The 17,425-nt window shown below is 51.4% G+C and overlaps 1 protein-coding gene across 4 annotated transcripts in view; it reads right to left on the reverse strand.

The window, feature by feature from the left end:
- The window catches only part of MDGA1 (MAM domain containing glycosylphosphatidylinositol anchor 1), a 58,137-nt gene that overhangs the window by 11,004 nt on the left and 29,708 nt on the right, over positions 1–17,425 (reverse strand). The window contains exons 3-13 of one of the 4 annotated variants that reach the window (XM_068557203.1): positions 14,109–14,283; positions 12,821–13,017; positions 11,915–12,047; positions 11,404–11,673; positions 9,160–9,489; positions 5,980–6,276; positions 4,545–4,829; positions 2,751–2,902; positions 1,736–1,913; positions 1,469–1,492; positions 316–468 (exon numbers count right to left, since the gene is read on the reverse strand). In XM_068557203.1, coding sequence (XP_068413304.1) covers positions 316–468; positions 1,469–1,492; positions 1,736–1,913; positions 2,751–2,902; positions 4,545–4,829; positions 5,980–6,276; positions 9,160–9,489; positions 11,404–11,673; positions 11,915–12,047; positions 12,821–13,017; positions 14,109–14,283 — 2,194 coding nt within the window. The remainder of the gene's footprint in view (positions 1–315; positions 469–1,468; positions 1,493–1,735; positions 1,914–2,750; positions 2,903–4,544; positions 4,830–5,979; positions 6,277–9,159; positions 9,490–11,403; positions 11,674–11,914; positions 12,048–12,820; positions 13,018–14,108; positions 14,284–17,425) is intronic. The other 3 variants (XM_068557204.1, XM_068557205.1, XM_068557206.1) reach the window with 3 other exon arrangements.

Below are 17,425 nucleotides of genomic sequence, written 5' to 3' on the forward strand. Positions count from 1 at the left end.
CCTCCCAGGCCTCTTTCCATCTGATTCCTTTTTGGCCTCAGTATCAGCTTCCTGAATCCCAGGTGCCTCACACCACCCCACCCAGTCCTCCCTGCCTCACGGCACAACACAGGAGTCTGGGCCAGCAATTGTGAGTTCTTAGCTCTGCTGCAGTTTCTCTTCTTCCCAATCCTCTAGCAGCTCAGAGCTGTTTCTCTCCTCTCAGACCGGGGCTCCCTGAGGCCGGGGCTGTGTCTCCCCTCAGACCGGGGCTCCCCAGGGCTAGACCCCTCCCTGAAGCTGTTCTCCATTCCTAGCAGCAGGCCATGTCCTCACCCTCAGGGGTGCCACTTATGTCCGTGGGGGGACCAGTGTTGGGGGAGCGCTTGGGGTTCTGGGTGAGGGCATTCTGCCGGGTCCAGTCAAAGTTGTCTGTCAGGTCCTGGGTGTAGCCGCAGATCTTCTCATCCTCAAAGTGGCAGGTGTTGTCTGTATTCAGGGCAGAGTTGGGAGGGAATGAGACAAAGAGAGTCAGTCAGCCTCCTCAAGTCCCCTGGTCCAGCTTTGCCTTCCTGGTCACCCCTGAGACAGCTCCCAAGCATCCAAGCAGCGGGCCCAGGATCCCAGGGCTTCAGAAACCAGGCAATGGAACCCCTGACAAATCTATTCCCGGAACAGGACTTCCTAATCTTTTTTGTGCCACAAACCCTTCTGGCGTCTAGTGAAGTTAAGAATCTCATCTCAGAATAATTATTTAGGTGCATAAAATGAAAAACACAGGGTTACAAAGGAAATCAATTATATTGAAATACAGTTGTCAAAATATTTAAAAAATAAATTTGTGATATAATAATAAGTGGGCTTCTCTATTATCTAATTAAATCACAGGATCCAGTGTTAGGTCTAACTACTGTAGTTTGAAATACTAATAAATGGAAATGATATTTAGAGATGGCTGCAAAAACTTTTAGGTGATGTGAAAACATTGGATTTCCACTGATGACAGAGTCACAGGTAGTGATTATACCACATTCCTACATTCATCATTGAAGATGTTAAATTTCTAGAAGTTAGGGAAAATAAAGAAGTAATTGTATGCCTTTCCAGGGTCCAGTTTCATGGACCCTCCTCATCCTTTGCAGGGGTGGTCCATGGATCTCAGATTAAGGACCTCTGCCCCAGGGAACAGAGAATGTGGATTAGCCTGGTCTTTCCATTTTTCTTTTGGGGACAGTGAATGGTGCTGAGTGAGGACAAAAGTCCCTGAGTTAGAGAGATGTCCTCCTGACTCCACCCTCACTTCAAGCCTTTAAGCCCCAGAATAAATCCTGGATGCAAATATCTCCAAGCCCAGCCTTGCTCCCTTCTGCTTTTTCTGCCAACTTCTGGCCTCCACACTATTTTCTCTCTGGGTTATCTCTTGGGTCCCTCCCACCAGGGGAGCCTGTGTGTCCCTAAAGGGAAGGGGAAGTGGGTGGGGGTGTCTCACCTGACAGATTGGGAGAGTTGATGGCTGAGAAAGCAAGCAGGAAAACCAAGTCAGAACCAAGGTGTGGGGCTGTGCAGAGGGTGCCTGGGCTTAGGAACAGGGTCCCCAGAGTAGGCCTGGGGGCCAGAGGCTCCTGGCCTGCAGTGACAGAGTAGGACACTGCACATTGGAGAACCCCAAGCTCAGGAACCACGTGGGGAATATGGAGGGGTCCCCTGGGCGTGAGATGGGCCCACCTATCCTACCACCACAGCCACCACCACCTACGCTCTATGTAGTGGATGATGCGGGAGGCCGTATCTCCAGCCCCGAAAGTGGTGTAGGGCGTGAGGCGGACCTCGTAGCTGTGGGGCACTCGGAGGTCGGTCAGGATGTACTCCAGCAGCTGCCCCTTCTCCACACGCCGCACCGGGATGGCCTTCACCATGGCGTTTTGCTGATTCAACTGTAGATACAGGGAGTTCCCAGATGCCCGACACCCTCCACCTAAGCACCAGCCCAGGCCCTGGTGTGACTTTGGGGGGCAGCGTAGGGGAGCAGAAAGAGCAAAGGACTAGGAAGCCAGGGCCTCAGTTTCCTCATCTGTAAGATAGAGCAATCACCCCTTCCATGCCCACCTCCCAGGGCTGTCTTAATAATAAGTGATAGTAACACGTATTGAAAAATTAATGTGTGCTAGGCACTGTTCTAAATGCTTTGCAATTATTAACTCATTTAATCCTCAAAATAATGATCCTATCAGTTGGAATAGTATAATTACCCCCGTTTTACAGATGAAGAAACTGAGGCCAAACAGATGTAGCTTGCCCAAGTTAATACAGAACTGAATTTTAGCTTAGGCAGTCTGCCTCAGAGTCACACTCTTACCCTCCACCCAACTACCCCTTAGTCTGGGCAGAACCACATGCAATTAGACTGGACTCGAGACTCATATAGTGGCTCTGGGCTTGTGTCCTAGAGACTCTGTAGATGAGACTTAAGCTCATGCTTTAAGCTTCTGATATAAGAGTAGATTCTCTGTTTTCTGAGCAGGACTGGCTTTGCCCCCCTTCCCCCACATGAACCCAGCAGACCCCTGCCTGATTCTCAGGGCTGTGCCCAGAGCATGGGTTCAAAGGGGACAGGTCCCTAGAGCCTCCCAGCTCCTGTGTCCAGAACACTTTTTCCCTGGGTCTGAAGATTTATCTATAAGATGGTCAATGTGTCTCCAACCCCTTCCCCCTGGCTTGATGAGCATTCCCAGGGCCAGCCTGCACCTAAGCCTCTGTCCCCCTTGGCCCACCTGGTGGACACTGAGTCTGTAGTTGAGCAGAGGGTCGACAGCGTCAGGCTCCCTCTGGGTCCACTGCAGCACGTAGGAGTAATTCTTGGACAGCTTGTGGCTGCGGGTGGGGTTGGGGGTGTCGAAGTAAAACTCCGGGCTGTAGGCTTTGGCTGAGAGGGCCGGGAGGGGGGCATGGGGCCGTGAGGGGCAGGGGATGAGGAGAGACACAGAGAGACGAGGTGCGGGAGAGGGCGACAGAAGAGGATGCGTGGTGCAGAGAGAGGGTGGGGGGGAGACAAAAAGAAGGAATATTGTGAGGAGAGGAGATGGTGGGAGAAGAGGAGATTGGGGAGAATGAGGGGTAGGCGGGAAGGTGGGAGATGGAGGAAAGGGCGATTGGGAATCCAAGAGGTGGTGTTGGTGAGAATGGAGTGGAAAGGCCAAGGAAAGGACGGAAAAGAGAAATGTGGGAAGACACAGAGAAGGGATATTAGAGAAGACACAGGGGAAGAGAATTGGATAGAAGACACCAAGAAGGGTCAAGGATTTTGAGGTAGAAGGAAGGGAAGAGAGATAGAGAGCGGCCAGAGACAGGGAAAGTGTGGGAGAACAGGGGAGGGGGAAGGAGGTGGGAAATGTCACAGGGGCCTCTGGCTGGCAGAGCTGGGTGGGGTGGGGAGGGGCTGGGGAGGGGTTGGGGAGGTGGCCAGTGACCTGTGGCCCTAGCCCCCCACTGTTGAGTGAGGAGATCCAAACAAGAGCTAAAGGGACACCCAGTCAGTTGGAGGCTGCTGGGAGAGCGGGGGCGCAGTAAAATGGGGGACAGGCACACCTGGGGCTCTCCTCTGGGGTGCTGCTTCTGACAGGGTACCGGCTCTCCCCAAGGGAGGAAGAGAGGGGAGTGGGTCTGGCCTTTCCCCTCCACTCTCACCACGACCTTCCCTCCTTTCTGACCCACCCACACCCATCTGCAGCCCCAAAATGCCCACCTGAATGACATAAAGAGATGGGGCTGAAAGGGATTTCTGGGCACCGAGGGGCCTGAACCTCTATAGAGTGACAGCTCAGGAAATGTGTGCTGGCTGGCCCAGCGCCACCCACGACGTTCCAGAGAAGCTGTTGAGGCGCTTCTTCCCTCCTCTAAGCTACAGCTCAGGCCCCTCACATTGGGCCCGCAGTCAGGAAGAGATTTCCTATCTGCAGCCTCTAGGGCCAAGGACGAAGGAGGAGGGGCTTGAGAAGTGACGGCTGAGATGCGTCGGTGCCCAGGGCTTGAGCGGGTCGGTCTAAACCTGACGTGGACAGGGCTGGAGGGAAAGCGATGCCTGCTACTCAAACAGGTGGAAGCAGAGAGCTGGAAGGGGTGGAGCCTATGCCTCACGTAGGCGGGGCGTAAGCCAGGTGTGAACGGGTCTTTAAAGGCAAGGGCCCATACCTGGCGCTCCTGGGGCTAGAGGGGCGAAGTCTAGGCCTGGTGAAGGGAGCGGGCCTGTCAGATGCCAGGAACCGGGCAAGCTAAAACAGATGAGGCTTAGGGCAAGTCGAGGCGGGCCTCGAAAGGGGAAGGCCTAGACCTAGAGTAGGCAAGTGGAGGGTTCAGGGCTGTGAGAGGAGGACCTGGATACATCCGGGAGGCCTGCGCGGGATCTGTACCTGGCATGGGCGGGTCCTGCAAAGGCAGGGCCCTAAACCAGGCGCAGTTGGGCCGGAAAGGGCGGGGCCCCAGGCCGAGCCTGGGCAGGGCTGGGGTTGGGGCGGAGCCTGGCCCCAGGTGGGCGGGGTTGGCTGGGGCGGGGCAGTCGGGACACTCACCCGAGACCTGGAATAGGCAGGCAGCCGAGCCCACGTCGTTGGAGACGCTGCACTCGTAGCTGCCGCTGCTGTCGCGGGTGACGGCGTCGAGGCGCAGCTCGGAGTGGTCGGGGGCCTCGGCGGCGACGGGGACGGCAGGCGGCGGAGGCAGCAGTTGCCCTTTGAAGCGCCACACAGCCGAGGAGATGCGCTGGGGGCTGCCTCGAAGCAGCGAGCAGCGCAGCAGCACTGGCCGGCCCAGTGCCTGGCGCACGTCCTGGGAGCTGGGCTCCACCTCCGGCGGGACTGGGGGCGGGGGCGGCGGTCAGCGGGGCCTCTCCCCACCGAGTGGGGTCTGAGGAGCGGCCCCATGGGGAGGCGACGTACTCGCCCCTACTCCCGCCACCCCTCCGCCGCCCCCCCCAGCATCCTGGAAGGGTCTCAGGGCAGATACACACTCACAACATACAAAATAGCCACACTCATACCTCCCCGACCTGCAGATACCTACTCCTTCCCGGCCAAAACCTCCAGCCAAGCTTCCCAGACTGGGCCTCTATTCATGCTTCAAATGGTCCCCTCACCCTCCTTGTAATGAAAAGCAGCATAACGTCGGGATTTAGAGCGTGATCTCCGGAGCTAGATAGCTTAGGTTCAAACCCCAGCTCTGCCTCTAACTAGCTGTGAGATCTTAGGCAAGTTACTTAACATCTGTGTGACTCAGTTTCCCTATTTGTAAAAATGGGTGAATAACAGAATCTATACATAGGGCTGTGGAGGGCTAGATGAGTTAGGGCATGAAAACACTCAGTGCGGGCTTCCCTGGTGGTGCAGTGGTTGAGAATCTGCCTGCCAATGCAGGGGACACGGGTTCGAGCCCTGGTCTGGGAATATCCCACATGCCGCGGAGCAACTGGGCCCGTGAGCCACAATTACTGAGCCTGCGCATCTGGAGCCTGTGCTCCGCAACAAGAGAGGCCGCGATAGTGAGAGGCCCGCGCACCGCGATGAAGAGTGGCCCCTGCTTGCCACAACTAGAGAAAGCCCTCGCACAGAAACGAAGACCCAACACAGCCATAAATAAATAAATTAAATAATTTTTAAAAAACCCAAAACACTCAATGCTTGGCACGTGGTAAGTTAACTCTCGTCATTATACTATCTGAGGCAGTGTGTTCCCTTGAAGGTTCCTTCCTCCTTCCAACTCCCATTTTCACTTGGCAAAATCAGTTATTTCTTTGCTCACTGGGTCCCTGGGAATGAAGATGGAGTAGAAGTGCGGCAAGGGTCATGGACCTCCATGTCTTAGAGCACGGGGGTCAAGGAGGGTTTAGGGGTATCAGCAGAGGGGTTTGGTTGGACCAGGGTGGGTGAAGGGGTGAAGAGGGGGCAGGCCTGACTGTAAACCGGGAGGGACAGCTCTGGACGGTAGTCTGGGTGGGGCGGTGGGACTCACACTGCACGTTCAGCTGCACCTGGGCCTCGCGGGGGCGCACGTTGAAGCCATTATAGCGAGCCGTCTGGCAGCGGTAGGTCCCACTCATGTCGCGGCTCACGCGCTCCAGCCGCAGCTTCCCGTCCGAGGTCTCCTCGAGGGGCAGCCCCGAGGGCAGCAACGCAGCGTCCTTGTCCACACGGGACCAAAGCACAGGCGGCCGCGGCTTGCCCCGCACCTCGCACTGCAGCTCGGCGGGCGAGCCCTCGCGCACCGTCACCACGGCCCTGCCCTTGGGCACGCTGATGGTGGGAGGCACTGCGGGGCACGGAAGAGGTAGGAGCGGGGTTAGAGCTTCCCCTCACCGCCCCCCCCCATCCCCCGGAATCTGCTCTGGGGCTCCTGCTTCCCTCCCACTAAGTGCGAGACTCCCTTTCCCAACCCCGATGTTCCACAGATCCTGCAGTATCTTCAAAGCAGAACTCCCCTCCCCAAATCCTCTCCACCTCCTGGGTCTCTACCTCAAGGTCTCCCAACTCAGAAAGAGTGTTGAAGTCGTCCAGGCCAATTCTTTCTATCCCCTTACCCCCCACATTACTAAGTTTGGGGGATTTCACCTTTAATTTATTTATTTGAGGGGGTTCCACTTTTTAAATAGTTCCGCTAAATATCTTCTCCCTCAATCCCCTCCTTGCTGCCTACCGGCCCTGCTCTAGTGAAAGCCTCCATCTTCTCTTTCTGGAGTGTTATCACAGGTTGGTAGTCTGTCCCCCAACATCCTTACCCTTTCTTCAAAAGTGAAAGAATATCTGGGCTTTAGCAGGACACACAGCCAGAATAAAGACTGTATTTCCCAGCCTGCATTATGGCTAGCTGTGGTCACGTGACTAAATCCTGGCCAAGGTGGTGTGAGTCTTTAAAGGGAGAGGCAGTGCCTCTCTTCCTCCCTGCAGGCTGGAATGCAGACTGATGGCTGCAGCTGGCACTGCCATAGTGGACGAGGGGGCACATGCTAAAGATAACAGAAAAGCAAGACAAGATGGAGCCTGGGGCTCTGAGGATTTGGTGGAGCAGAGCCACTATTCCAGCCTGGACTGCTCACTTTTACATAAAGAAAAAATACACATCTAGCTCATTTAAAGGCACTATTATTTAGGTTTTTTTCTGTTATTCACAGCCAAACCTAATCCAACCCAACACATTGCCCAAATTAAGGACTTTTAAAGACTTCCATGGGTCCCATCCCATATCACATCAAACAAATTAAATGTCTACATTAAATATAAATCGTAAATAACTCTACAAGGCAAGCTGAAGTCCAGTTATCTTGTTAGCATAATTTATACTCTGTAAACATTTATACATTTATTAGCTTTAATTCTGCAGTTTTCCCTTTGTATTTTGGAGCCAGTTAATTTATTTTTCCAATTCTAAACCGTCTACACAGGTCCTTAAAAAGCTTCTATGCCCTAGGCATCAAGCTGATGAGTGAAATGAAGGAAATGGCCCTGTACTCCATTGATTTCCCTGTTTCTAAAACACCCCAGCTCCCAACCCTTCTGTGCCCCCACAAGATAAAGGGCTGTCCCCCCATTTTGAGGCCATACTGCCCTCAGGTTAAAGCTCAAACTGCTTGGCTCTTCTAACAAGGCCCTTGTGCTCTGGCCTCTGTCGACCCCCAGCCTCATCTTCCTTTCCCATCCTGTGTTCCAGCTGTGGGATCCACTTGTAAGGAACATAGTTCCTGGACACAGCAAGTCTCATATGCCTTGGGGGCTCCCTGTCCCTCCTCTCATGGGCTTGAACACGGGCAAATGCTCACACGGAAAATGGCTCCTCTAAGAAGCCTTCCCGGACGACCCCGGGCAGCCTGGTACTCCTCTTGTGCCCCCAGGGTGCTCTGCAGACCCCACCTTTAGCTCCTGAGTCTTATCTAAGGTTTGTCCTTCCTTTTCCTCCACCTTGCCTGACCCTTCTGCAACAGGTCTATCTCTCTGTCTAGGCAGTGAGCTCTGATGTTGGGGCTGTGGCATTCGTGTCTGAGTTCCCAGCTCCTCACCCCAGACATGGCTCTGTGATTTGCAAAATGGATTTGTGTAATCTGTGGAGGCCTAGGCCACTCCCAAAGCCCAGCTCAGGTCTGTCTCCTTCTGGAAGCCTTTCCTGACACCTCCAGCGACACCTGGCCTCCCCCTGTTCAGAAGTCAGGATGGGAAGAGCTTCCAAGGCCATCTGGTTCAATGTCTCATAGAGGAGAGACTGAGGTCCAGAGAGTTGAAGAGGCTTAGCCAAAGTCAGCCAGCAACTCGGTGCAAGGTACTGGGGGCTGGAGATGAGATTCCAGAGACCTTCTCCAAAGTCACTCCCTCCAAACTCTTGTAATTTTCAAAGTGTAAACCCTTCAGGGGTGGCTGAGAGCAGGTTCTGAAGTCTGGTTGCCTGGGTTTGAATCCCAGCTCCACCACTTATTGACGTGTAACCTTAGGTAAGATTCTTAAGCTCTCTGCGCCTAAGTTTCCTCATCTCTCAAAACTGAAGATGAACCATCTACCCCATAAAGTAAATCATGAAGGCGAATGAGATAAATATAACATCATCAGAACACATAGTAAACACTCAGTAAATGTTGGCCATTATTTCATTATCGTTATTTATTATTATTGGAATAAAGACCCAAATCCTCTGCAAAATCTGGCCCCTGCCAACCTCTCCACTCTCATCTCACTCTATTCTCTCAGCCACACTCTCCTTCTTTCAGTGTGCCAAATGCTCCATGTACTTTCCTGCCTCGGTGCCTTTACACATGCTGATTCCTTGGCCCGCTTTTCTCTTCCACCCTCCCTTTGCTCTCCTTTGCCTACTAAAATCCTGCCCCTCCCTCAGATCTTAGATCAAATCTGCTCTCTTAGGAAACTCTTTCCTGACTCTCATGCATCACAGTTTGCAGTGATATATTTATTTGTGGGATGATCTGAAAAACATTTGCTACTGAGTTCAATGTGGCCTGTTTTGCCCACCACTTTACTCCAGGGCCTAGCATAATGTCTGGCATATAACAGGTGTTTAATAAATGCATATGGCATGAACAAATGGTATCCTCCTCACTGTGGCCTCCCTTTCCCAAGCTGCTGCCCCCACCTCCCCTCTGTGGGTCTCTCCAGCCCCCTCATACCTCCCTGTTGCCCCCCTCCAGCTGCCCACCTGTCTCAGAGGAGATGTTGACCTCGACGCTCAGGTCGGGCACAGGTGCCCCCGGGAAGGAAGCCACACACAGATAGGTGCCGTAGTCGCTGAAGTGTAGGTCAATGAGCTCTAGGCTGCTGGTGACAGCGGGCAACTCAGGGTCATTGCGAGTCAACAGCAGCCTCTTGGACATGCGCGCTGGCTTGCCATTCTTGAACCACTGGTAGGTCACCTTCTCTTGGGGCACTGCATCCACATGGCATGACAGCTTCAGGTCCTGGCCCAGCTGTATGTTCTCGCTCTCTTTGATCACATCTGGGGTGATCTGGAATGTGGCGTTCTTCATGGCTATGGGTGGATGGGGAGGGAAAGGTGGCTGGAGCTGGCCCAAAGCCAGGGTTCCCTGTCTCACTACCCCAATCCAGATGCAGCTTCTACCCTCCAACTGGCCTTCCTGGAGTTTGGGGGCTACGATCCCACTCCCAGGAGAAACCATCACTTTTTCTGCTTGGAAATTGTTCTCTCTCAGATGTGTTTCCGAAAGTTAAAAAAAAAGCTCGCTGTAGCAAAGTGGGTTTAGTAATCAATACAGCCACTGTTGACCAAACATACACTACGAGAGGCCCTGTTCTAAGCACTGTATGTGGGTTTCCTCATTTAGCCCATCCCACAATCTTTGAGGGAGGCATTTTATTGTCCCTGTTTTACAAAGGAGGGAAATGAGGCTCAGACAGTTTAATTCACTTGCTCAAAGAAGTATTGGTAAATAGCCAATCTTGAACTCACACTCAGAGCCTGTGCTCTTAACTACTATGCTGCTTTATTTTTATTGTTGTTTTAAACCCAGAATATACAAAATACAAATTTTGGAAGGAGGCACCAGAATGTAATACTGGTTCTATCTAGAGAATGGGACTGAGGGAAATTGAGGGGAAATTTTTAACTTGCCCTTTTGTGCTGTTTAGCTCTTTGCAACAAGTTTGTGTCATTAAAAAAAAAAAAAAAAAAAAAAAAAAAAGACCAATACAATCATTTTACATGCAATTACATAAAAATACAGAGTTTAGAAAGAAAATGGTCTGGCCTCCTTTAAAAAATCTAAATATTGTTTTATGTATGCCAAGAGTTAGACAGAATTCTTAATATTAGGTGCTCATTGGAAAGGACTCTGGTACGACAGCCATAAATCAGGACTGGGCTGAGTGAAGCAGGCTGTATGTCACCCCGAGAGGTGACCACAAGTATTTGATGAAAATGGCAATCTTATCAACCCAGGTTTTAAAGGGCATATGGATCAGGTGGGGAAGAACAATCTTCTGATGGGAAAAGTACCATCAAAGGAAACAGTAGTCATTAGATAACCACAGTTTGACTATTATCTTTCTCACTACTTAATCATAATTAAGTAAAAAGTCATAGAGAGCTAGCTTCTCTTGGTGAGGAGAGTCAGGGAGAGACTGGTCAGTGACAGATGAACAAAGCAGAGTGTTCATCAGAAAATGCTCAACTGAATTTGACAGAAGCTGTATCTTACTTTCAAGTGCTAAAGAGCTGGAAACAAGCCTGGATCTTTAAAAAAATTTTTTTAAAATAAATTTTAAAACAACCACCTAAAGCTGCACAAGCAGAAGAATTTAAAGTTTCCTCCTTAAAGCAGAGTAGTAAAATCAAGATCTTATAGAGCAGTTAATGATAATTACCGAGGCTGAAGTTTAGTTAGGAAAGTATTTGTACTTCTTTATATTGTGCTCCAAGTTTTAATCATTTTTACATTTAGTAATTATCTTTATACTCACTGAAATGCTTTGCTAATAAAGATTTACATATGAGGCATGTGGAAATGTGTGTTATTTTCACTTTAATTCTATTAATCATGTAGAAACCATTGTACAGGGAGAAAGTCAGGAACTTTCTCTTAGAGTCTGGAATGTCCACATTTAGCTTTTTGCAGCCTCAGTTTCCCAATCTAAAAAAATCTAGGTAATCAACACCAGCCCTTCCTACTTCTTGGGTTGTTGAGGTTATATTTGAAAATGTATTGATAGATTGTAAACTGTAAATAAAACTTTATACAAATTTTAGTCCTGCCGTCTGCTGGCAGACACCTGAATTGCAGGGAAATCAAGGTGCCTGGAACCTGCCTTCTCAGCCTACCTCCCCTACCAAGGAGAAGCAGACAGGCCCCTTTCCCATTTCAGTTCCCGAGGTACAGGGACCCTGTCTGCTTCCCAAGTTTCCTTCCACCCCTCCGGAGCCACGTACATCGCACCAGGAGGTTGACAGTCTTCTTGGCAGGGTTGCCCACATTGTTGGTGGCTGTGCAGTTGTAGTAGCCAGAGTCTCGGGCCTGCACTGAAGGGATGCTGAGGGTGCCACCCTGGGCCAGGGCACCCAGGGGCAGCGGGCCTGGTCCATGGGACCACTGCAGCTGGGGCAGGGGATCACCGCCTGTCAGCAGACACTGTACCGTCACATTCTCCCCAGGGTTCACCACCAGAGTTTCGTTCACAGACAGCTTCAGGGCTGGTGGTGCTAGGAGGACAAGAATGGGGTCTTAGGGGACCGCGAGGCAGGGCCAGAAGTGGGGGAGGAGAATCAGGGAGGGAATGGGGGCCGGGGAAGGCCTGCGGGGGGAGAAGGGAAGGAGCAGGCAGGAGGGAGGAGGGGAAACACTCGTGGTGATGTGCTTGGAGTCTTGCATGGGGTGGGCACCACCTCCTGGTTGAGGACTCAGCCCAGGTGGGCAAGGGGATGGGTGGGGAAGTGCCTGTACCCGTGGTGTTGGTGAGCCGGAAGGTGACGGCCTTGTCCGGGATGCCACACACGTTGCGTACAGACACCTGGCAGGTGTAGCTGGCATAGTCCTGGGGCCGCAGGTTCTTCAGCTTCAGGACCTTGGTCTCCCCCTGGGCAGTGACCACTGGGGTGAGGGGCCTGCTTGGGTCTCCAGGGGTCTCACACACATTCACCAAGCACCAGAGGCTAAAGCAAATTCCTATTCAGGACTGAGCCTGGGGTGGATGGCACATTCCCCATACCCTGGGTTTCCATGGGTCTGAGGGTGTCCTGGTACACACTGGTCAGGACCAGGCCTCAGTTTCCCCATTCTAGGAAATGGAAGGGTAAGGAGGGAATCCTGCTCTGTCTTACAACCCATACAAATATAGGGCTGGCCCTACAGGCCATGGCTACATGTGGAGTTCTGACAGCCACCTAGGAAAGCTGCCTCTGAAAACTCTCTTGCAGGATGGCTTCATCACCATCTCCTAGGACTGCAGGAGAGCCATGGGAAGTGACTCATCTTTCTACCCCAACTCCTGCTGTTCCTGCCCATGCGTTCCAAAGACCCTGCCAGCCAGCAACAGGCAGGGATGACTTGTCTGCCCCAGGAGGTGCCTTTCCTAACTGGCAAAGTTCTTAGAGGACGTGTTGCCTTGAGGACTCTCCTGTCCTCACCACTGCTCCCTGACGTTTCTGTCTCGATTTTGTCTGCCCCAGGTGGTCTGAAGCCCAATCAGAATGCTTGCTTCTGATGTCAGAAGAAACTTGTTGGAGTCAGGGCAGTCCCTGGAACTCCAGATGGTGAGGCTTCAGCCCCCCTGGCCCCCTCCCTTGTGGGGTGTAGGAGGAGGAATGTGGGGTGAGCCATGAGACCAAGCCAGCTGCCGCCCATCCTGACCTGGGTGTAGAGGGGCTCATAGATGTCGACCCCATTGTCCTGGCTGTGAGACAAGGTGTCCGAGCCCCTCTTCCAGATGAAGCGGGCAGGTGGGTTGGAGTTGACCGTACAGCGCAGGAACACCGTCTTCTCCTGGTAGAAGTTGCCTCGAACATCACTCACTGTCTGGTGTACTGTCAGCACTGGCTCGTCCAGGTCTGCAAGGGCACAGCCCCAGTGGAGTCAGATGCGTGACCCCCTAGGTGGAGGGCTTGGGTCCCTGGCAGCTCTCAGGGAAAGTTAAGCTACCCTCATGGGATGCTTCCAGAGAGCCAGATGCTCTCCCAGCCCTGCAAGCTTGAGCAACCTGTCAGAGGCAGGGGACTGGATGTGTTGGCTTCTCAGCAGTCCCTCCCCAGGGACCTGCATTGGCGGCGGAGAGGGGGATGTGTGTGTCTATCTTCACCCTCCTATCATGGGATGGAGGAAGCAGCTGCACACTGGAAATCAGGCCATACTTGCCAGACCCTTCCAGCTACAATAACTTGAGAAACGACCCTCAGCCCCAGGGTTTGTCAGGCCCCTGGGTGACTGAAGGGGGACAGAAGAGAGGGCCTGGGGTTCCACCACTCTATCAGGTCCCACTTGGGGCAGGGGGGTGTATTTAATGGGTAGGTTCATTGTAGATATTAAGATGGTGGCAGACAGACCTTTGGGCCTGGCCCCACAGCTTCTGGGTACCTAGGTCAGCCTGGATGGCACAGAGGCAGATGGCAAGAAGGGAGATAGCCTCTGGGTGGTCAAGGGAATATCCATGGAGGGCAGGCAGGGACTGAGGGCTTCCCATTCAACCTGCAGCAAGGACTGAGGGGTGCCTGGTCCTGCAGGTGTTGGGGTAGGGAAGTTTCAGAGCTGCCCTGGGACAAAAGCAGAGACATGAGGTACTGTGGGAAGGACACTGGACCATAATGAGAAGAGACCTATGCAGTGAGCAAGTCACAAGCCTTCGGTCTCAGCTTCTTCATCTGTGGAATGGGTATAATCCAACCTGTCCTGCCCACCTTGACCACTTTGCAGGGATGCTGCAAGGTTCATATGGGATTAAAGATAGAAATGGGTGAATGGTATAAGGTAGTGCACATCAAAGGAACATCAGGGATGCCCTTCTCTATCCCAGAAAAGAGAAAGTCTCTACAGTTGTTCTCCACGGAGGTGCCACTTCTCCACCCTTCTCCCCGCCCCTCCTTCCCAGCCTGAGTCCCCAGAAGCAGGCCCCTGGCCCGGGTACTAAGAGGCGGACCCGACTCACACTGCACGTCCACCCGGATGGACTTGATGGCAGGCACGCCCACGCCGTTCTCGGCCTTGCAGTAGTAGCGGCCGCCCTGCGTGCGCGCGATGCGCTCGATGCGCAGTGTCTCATTGAACACCGATGTCTCCTGGAACTTGTCCGACGCACTGCCCGCGGTCTTGGTCCAACGCACCTGGGCCAGCCAGGCAGGGCAGAGTCAGACCGCACAGAGGGGGAGGGGGAGGGGGGCTCCCCGCCCACCCCCATACTTCTCCACGAGTGCACATAAGGCATACACAGGCCTGTGAAACTAACCCAAACAGCCTCGTGGGAATGCACGCTGGAGGTAGGACCTCTCAGTGAAGAGCCTGGGGAATCTGGGGTCAGGTGGAGGAGGCTTTTAAAAAGGCAGTATATGCAGTTGCTAACATCACGGATTTGCGGGCAAGTTACCCAACCTCTCCTGCCTTCCTTTCCACACGTGTACAATGGAAATATTACTCTCTTCCTAGGCTTACTGAGAAGACTAAATGAGTATATAATTCATTCCTGGAAAAGTAAGAATTTGGTTAAATGTTTGTTATTCCACTTATTAGCTTAGTGGCCTTGGGTAGGTTACTCATCTCCTAGCTTCAGATTTCTCATCTGTGAAAGAGGTCTATGGGATAGCCAGCCTCCACCATGGCCCCCCGTGGTCCCCACCTCCTGGTATTCACACCTTTCTGTACTTTCCTCCCATTTTGTACCAGGGATGGTCTGTGTGACCAATAGAATTTGGCAGGAGTGATGGTGTGTCACTGCTGTTCTCATCTCCTCACCACCCTCAACTCTACCCTCATGGACCCAGGGATTACAAAACTTGGGGAAGGCTACATGCAGTTTCAGGACATTCAGACACAGATCAGAGGGTGCTTTAGAAAAAGAACAAGACCATGAAAATGTTTTTGCTTTTTGTACTTGACATTTTGCAGTTTCACCATGATTTATCTAGATGGGGTTTGTTTACAAATGCTTAGGACTTGGTTTATCCATCTGAGAGTTCATACCATTCTTCAATTCTACAAAATTCTCAGGCTTTATCTCTTTAAATATTGCCTCTTCTAAGTTTTCTCTAGTCCTTCTAGAATGCCTAAATTTGTTACAGCTTCTCATTCTATCCTCCATGTCTCCCAACTTCCTTTTCATATTTTCCATCCCTTTGTCCTCTCCAGACTGCATTGTAGCTGATTTCCTTGGACCTATTATCCAATTCACCAGTTTCTTCTTTAGCTACTTCTATGGTATCGAGGCCAAATTTTTCTGAAGACTATATTATTTTTTATTTCTAGGATTTCTATTTGCTTTTTTCCATATCTTAACTGATCAGGTTTTATAATCTCCTGTCTTATAGATTCTATTCCTTCCATTATCTCTTTAAACATTTTAAACACATTTATTTTAAAGATCCTTTCATATTGCTCTATTATCTCTGTTTTCTCAGATGTGAATTGTTCAATTATTTGGGTCTATGGACTGGCTCTCCTGGCACTGTATTTTTAGATACGCTTTAAAATTTCACCCCATGGGCTTGTATTCAGTAGGAATTATCTTCCTCAGAACTCCCACTTGGGCCCTGACAGGCCTGTCTGTGGTGTAGCTTTATGGTTGCCTATGCCCAAGATATATGCATTCACAGGTTTCAACCAGTTTGGGTTTTTTCTGGCCGTACCCCGCGGCATGTGGGATCTTAGTTCCCTGACCAGGGATCGAACCCATACCCGCTGCATTGGAAGCACGGAGTCTTAACCACTGGACCGTCAGGGAAGTCCCAGTTTTTATATTAGTTTCTCAGCTTAAGGTCTCCTCACCACTTGGATAGTGCAAGACACAGACTGGATTAGGGTTATTCCCTCATAGGTGACTCTGTTTGCACCCACACCCTGAAGCAGAAAGTCTGCTCCCTGCTATGACTCTGGGCTATGGGGCAGAGGTCTTCTGGTCCCCATTCATAGGTGGTGTCACTCTTATCAAGCTTCCAGCTTTAGGTAAGAAGTCCAGTTCTAGCTCCAGTCATAGATGGGCCTGTGGCCTCAGCTCATAACCCCATGTGTGTATTAATACTACTACCCCTGAGGTGAGTAGGCAGTTAAGTCCCTCCAAGTACCAGTTTCTTCAGCTTTTGCTCACTACCATCGCTATAGATTTCTTCTTCATTTTAACCATAAAGAGTCCCTCTCTCTTGCTATTAGTTTGGAGTAGGGAATTCCATGCCCACTCATTCCTCCATCTGACAACAAAGTGGGCTATGAGATGATACTTGCTCCACCCCTAGACTGGATGCTCCATGACAAAAGGAACTGCAGCTGTATCTTCAGGACCCATCACAGTACTTGGCACATAGCAGGTGCTCAATAAATATTTATTGTAATGAAATGAGCAAAAAGGCACTAGAAGGCATTTCAGGACAGGTAAAGAGCAGGGGCTAAAGCAAGAATGAACAGGGTGTATTTGGACAGGTTCACTGAAGACGGGGTGTGAGGAGGATGGCCGTGGGAGATCAGACAGGACAGGCAGGTGGGGGCTGGATTGTGGGGGGGTCTTTAGTTCCACCCCTATGAGCCTGAACTGGGTCTGGTAGGTAATGTGGAGCCATCGAAGGTTTCTGAGCAGGGGAGTGATATAACGTAACAGGTCTAAGGATGATGATTCTGGGAGCAGGGTGCAGGAATGGATTGGAGGGGGAGAGGTAGGAGAATGGGAGGCCAGTTAGAGTCTACTGCAGTGGTCCAAGGGACAGAACTAAAGGTCTGACCTCAAGGGGTCATGAGGAATAGAAGGAGACCCATGCAAGAGACGTAAAAAGAAAGGCCTCAGAGCCTGGCTAGGTGTGGGGAATGACATGCGGCTGAGTCAAATATGAGCCCAAGGGTTTGAGCCTAGGTAGCAGGAAAAATAATGAAACTACAAATGGAAGTAGAATATGGGTTCACGGACTCACAGCCACAGCCACAAACAACTCCTACATGTGATGCACAAGGGGACACACACAGATGGCCAGTGCAGCCTGAGGGAGAGGTGGCCCAGCTGCCTCCCTGGCTTTAGGGAGGATCTCCCTAAAGTCACACCTATGCAAACACCAACCTGAAGACTGGCAGCATTGTTTTCACTTCCAAAAATAAACCGTTAAGAAGGAGGAAGCGGTGATGATAGTTTCAGTTTGAAAAAGTCTTTAGGAGTTTTCTTGTCCATCTGCTTGTCTCAAGACCAAACCTACTAAAGCTGTCCCTGTTCCCAAAATTGTCCCCCAAAAAAAGGATTTTGCAATCACTGTGCTTCCTAGGATCCAATCAAAACCT

The sequence above is a fragment of the Eschrichtius robustus genome, chromosome 12, assembly GCF_028021215.1.
Source record: "Eschrichtius robustus isolate mEscRob2 chromosome 12, mEscRob2.pri, whole genome shotgun sequence".
Classification (NCBI taxonomy): domain Eukaryota; kingdom Metazoa; phylum Chordata; class Mammalia; order Artiodactyla; family Eschrichtiidae; genus Eschrichtius; species Eschrichtius robustus.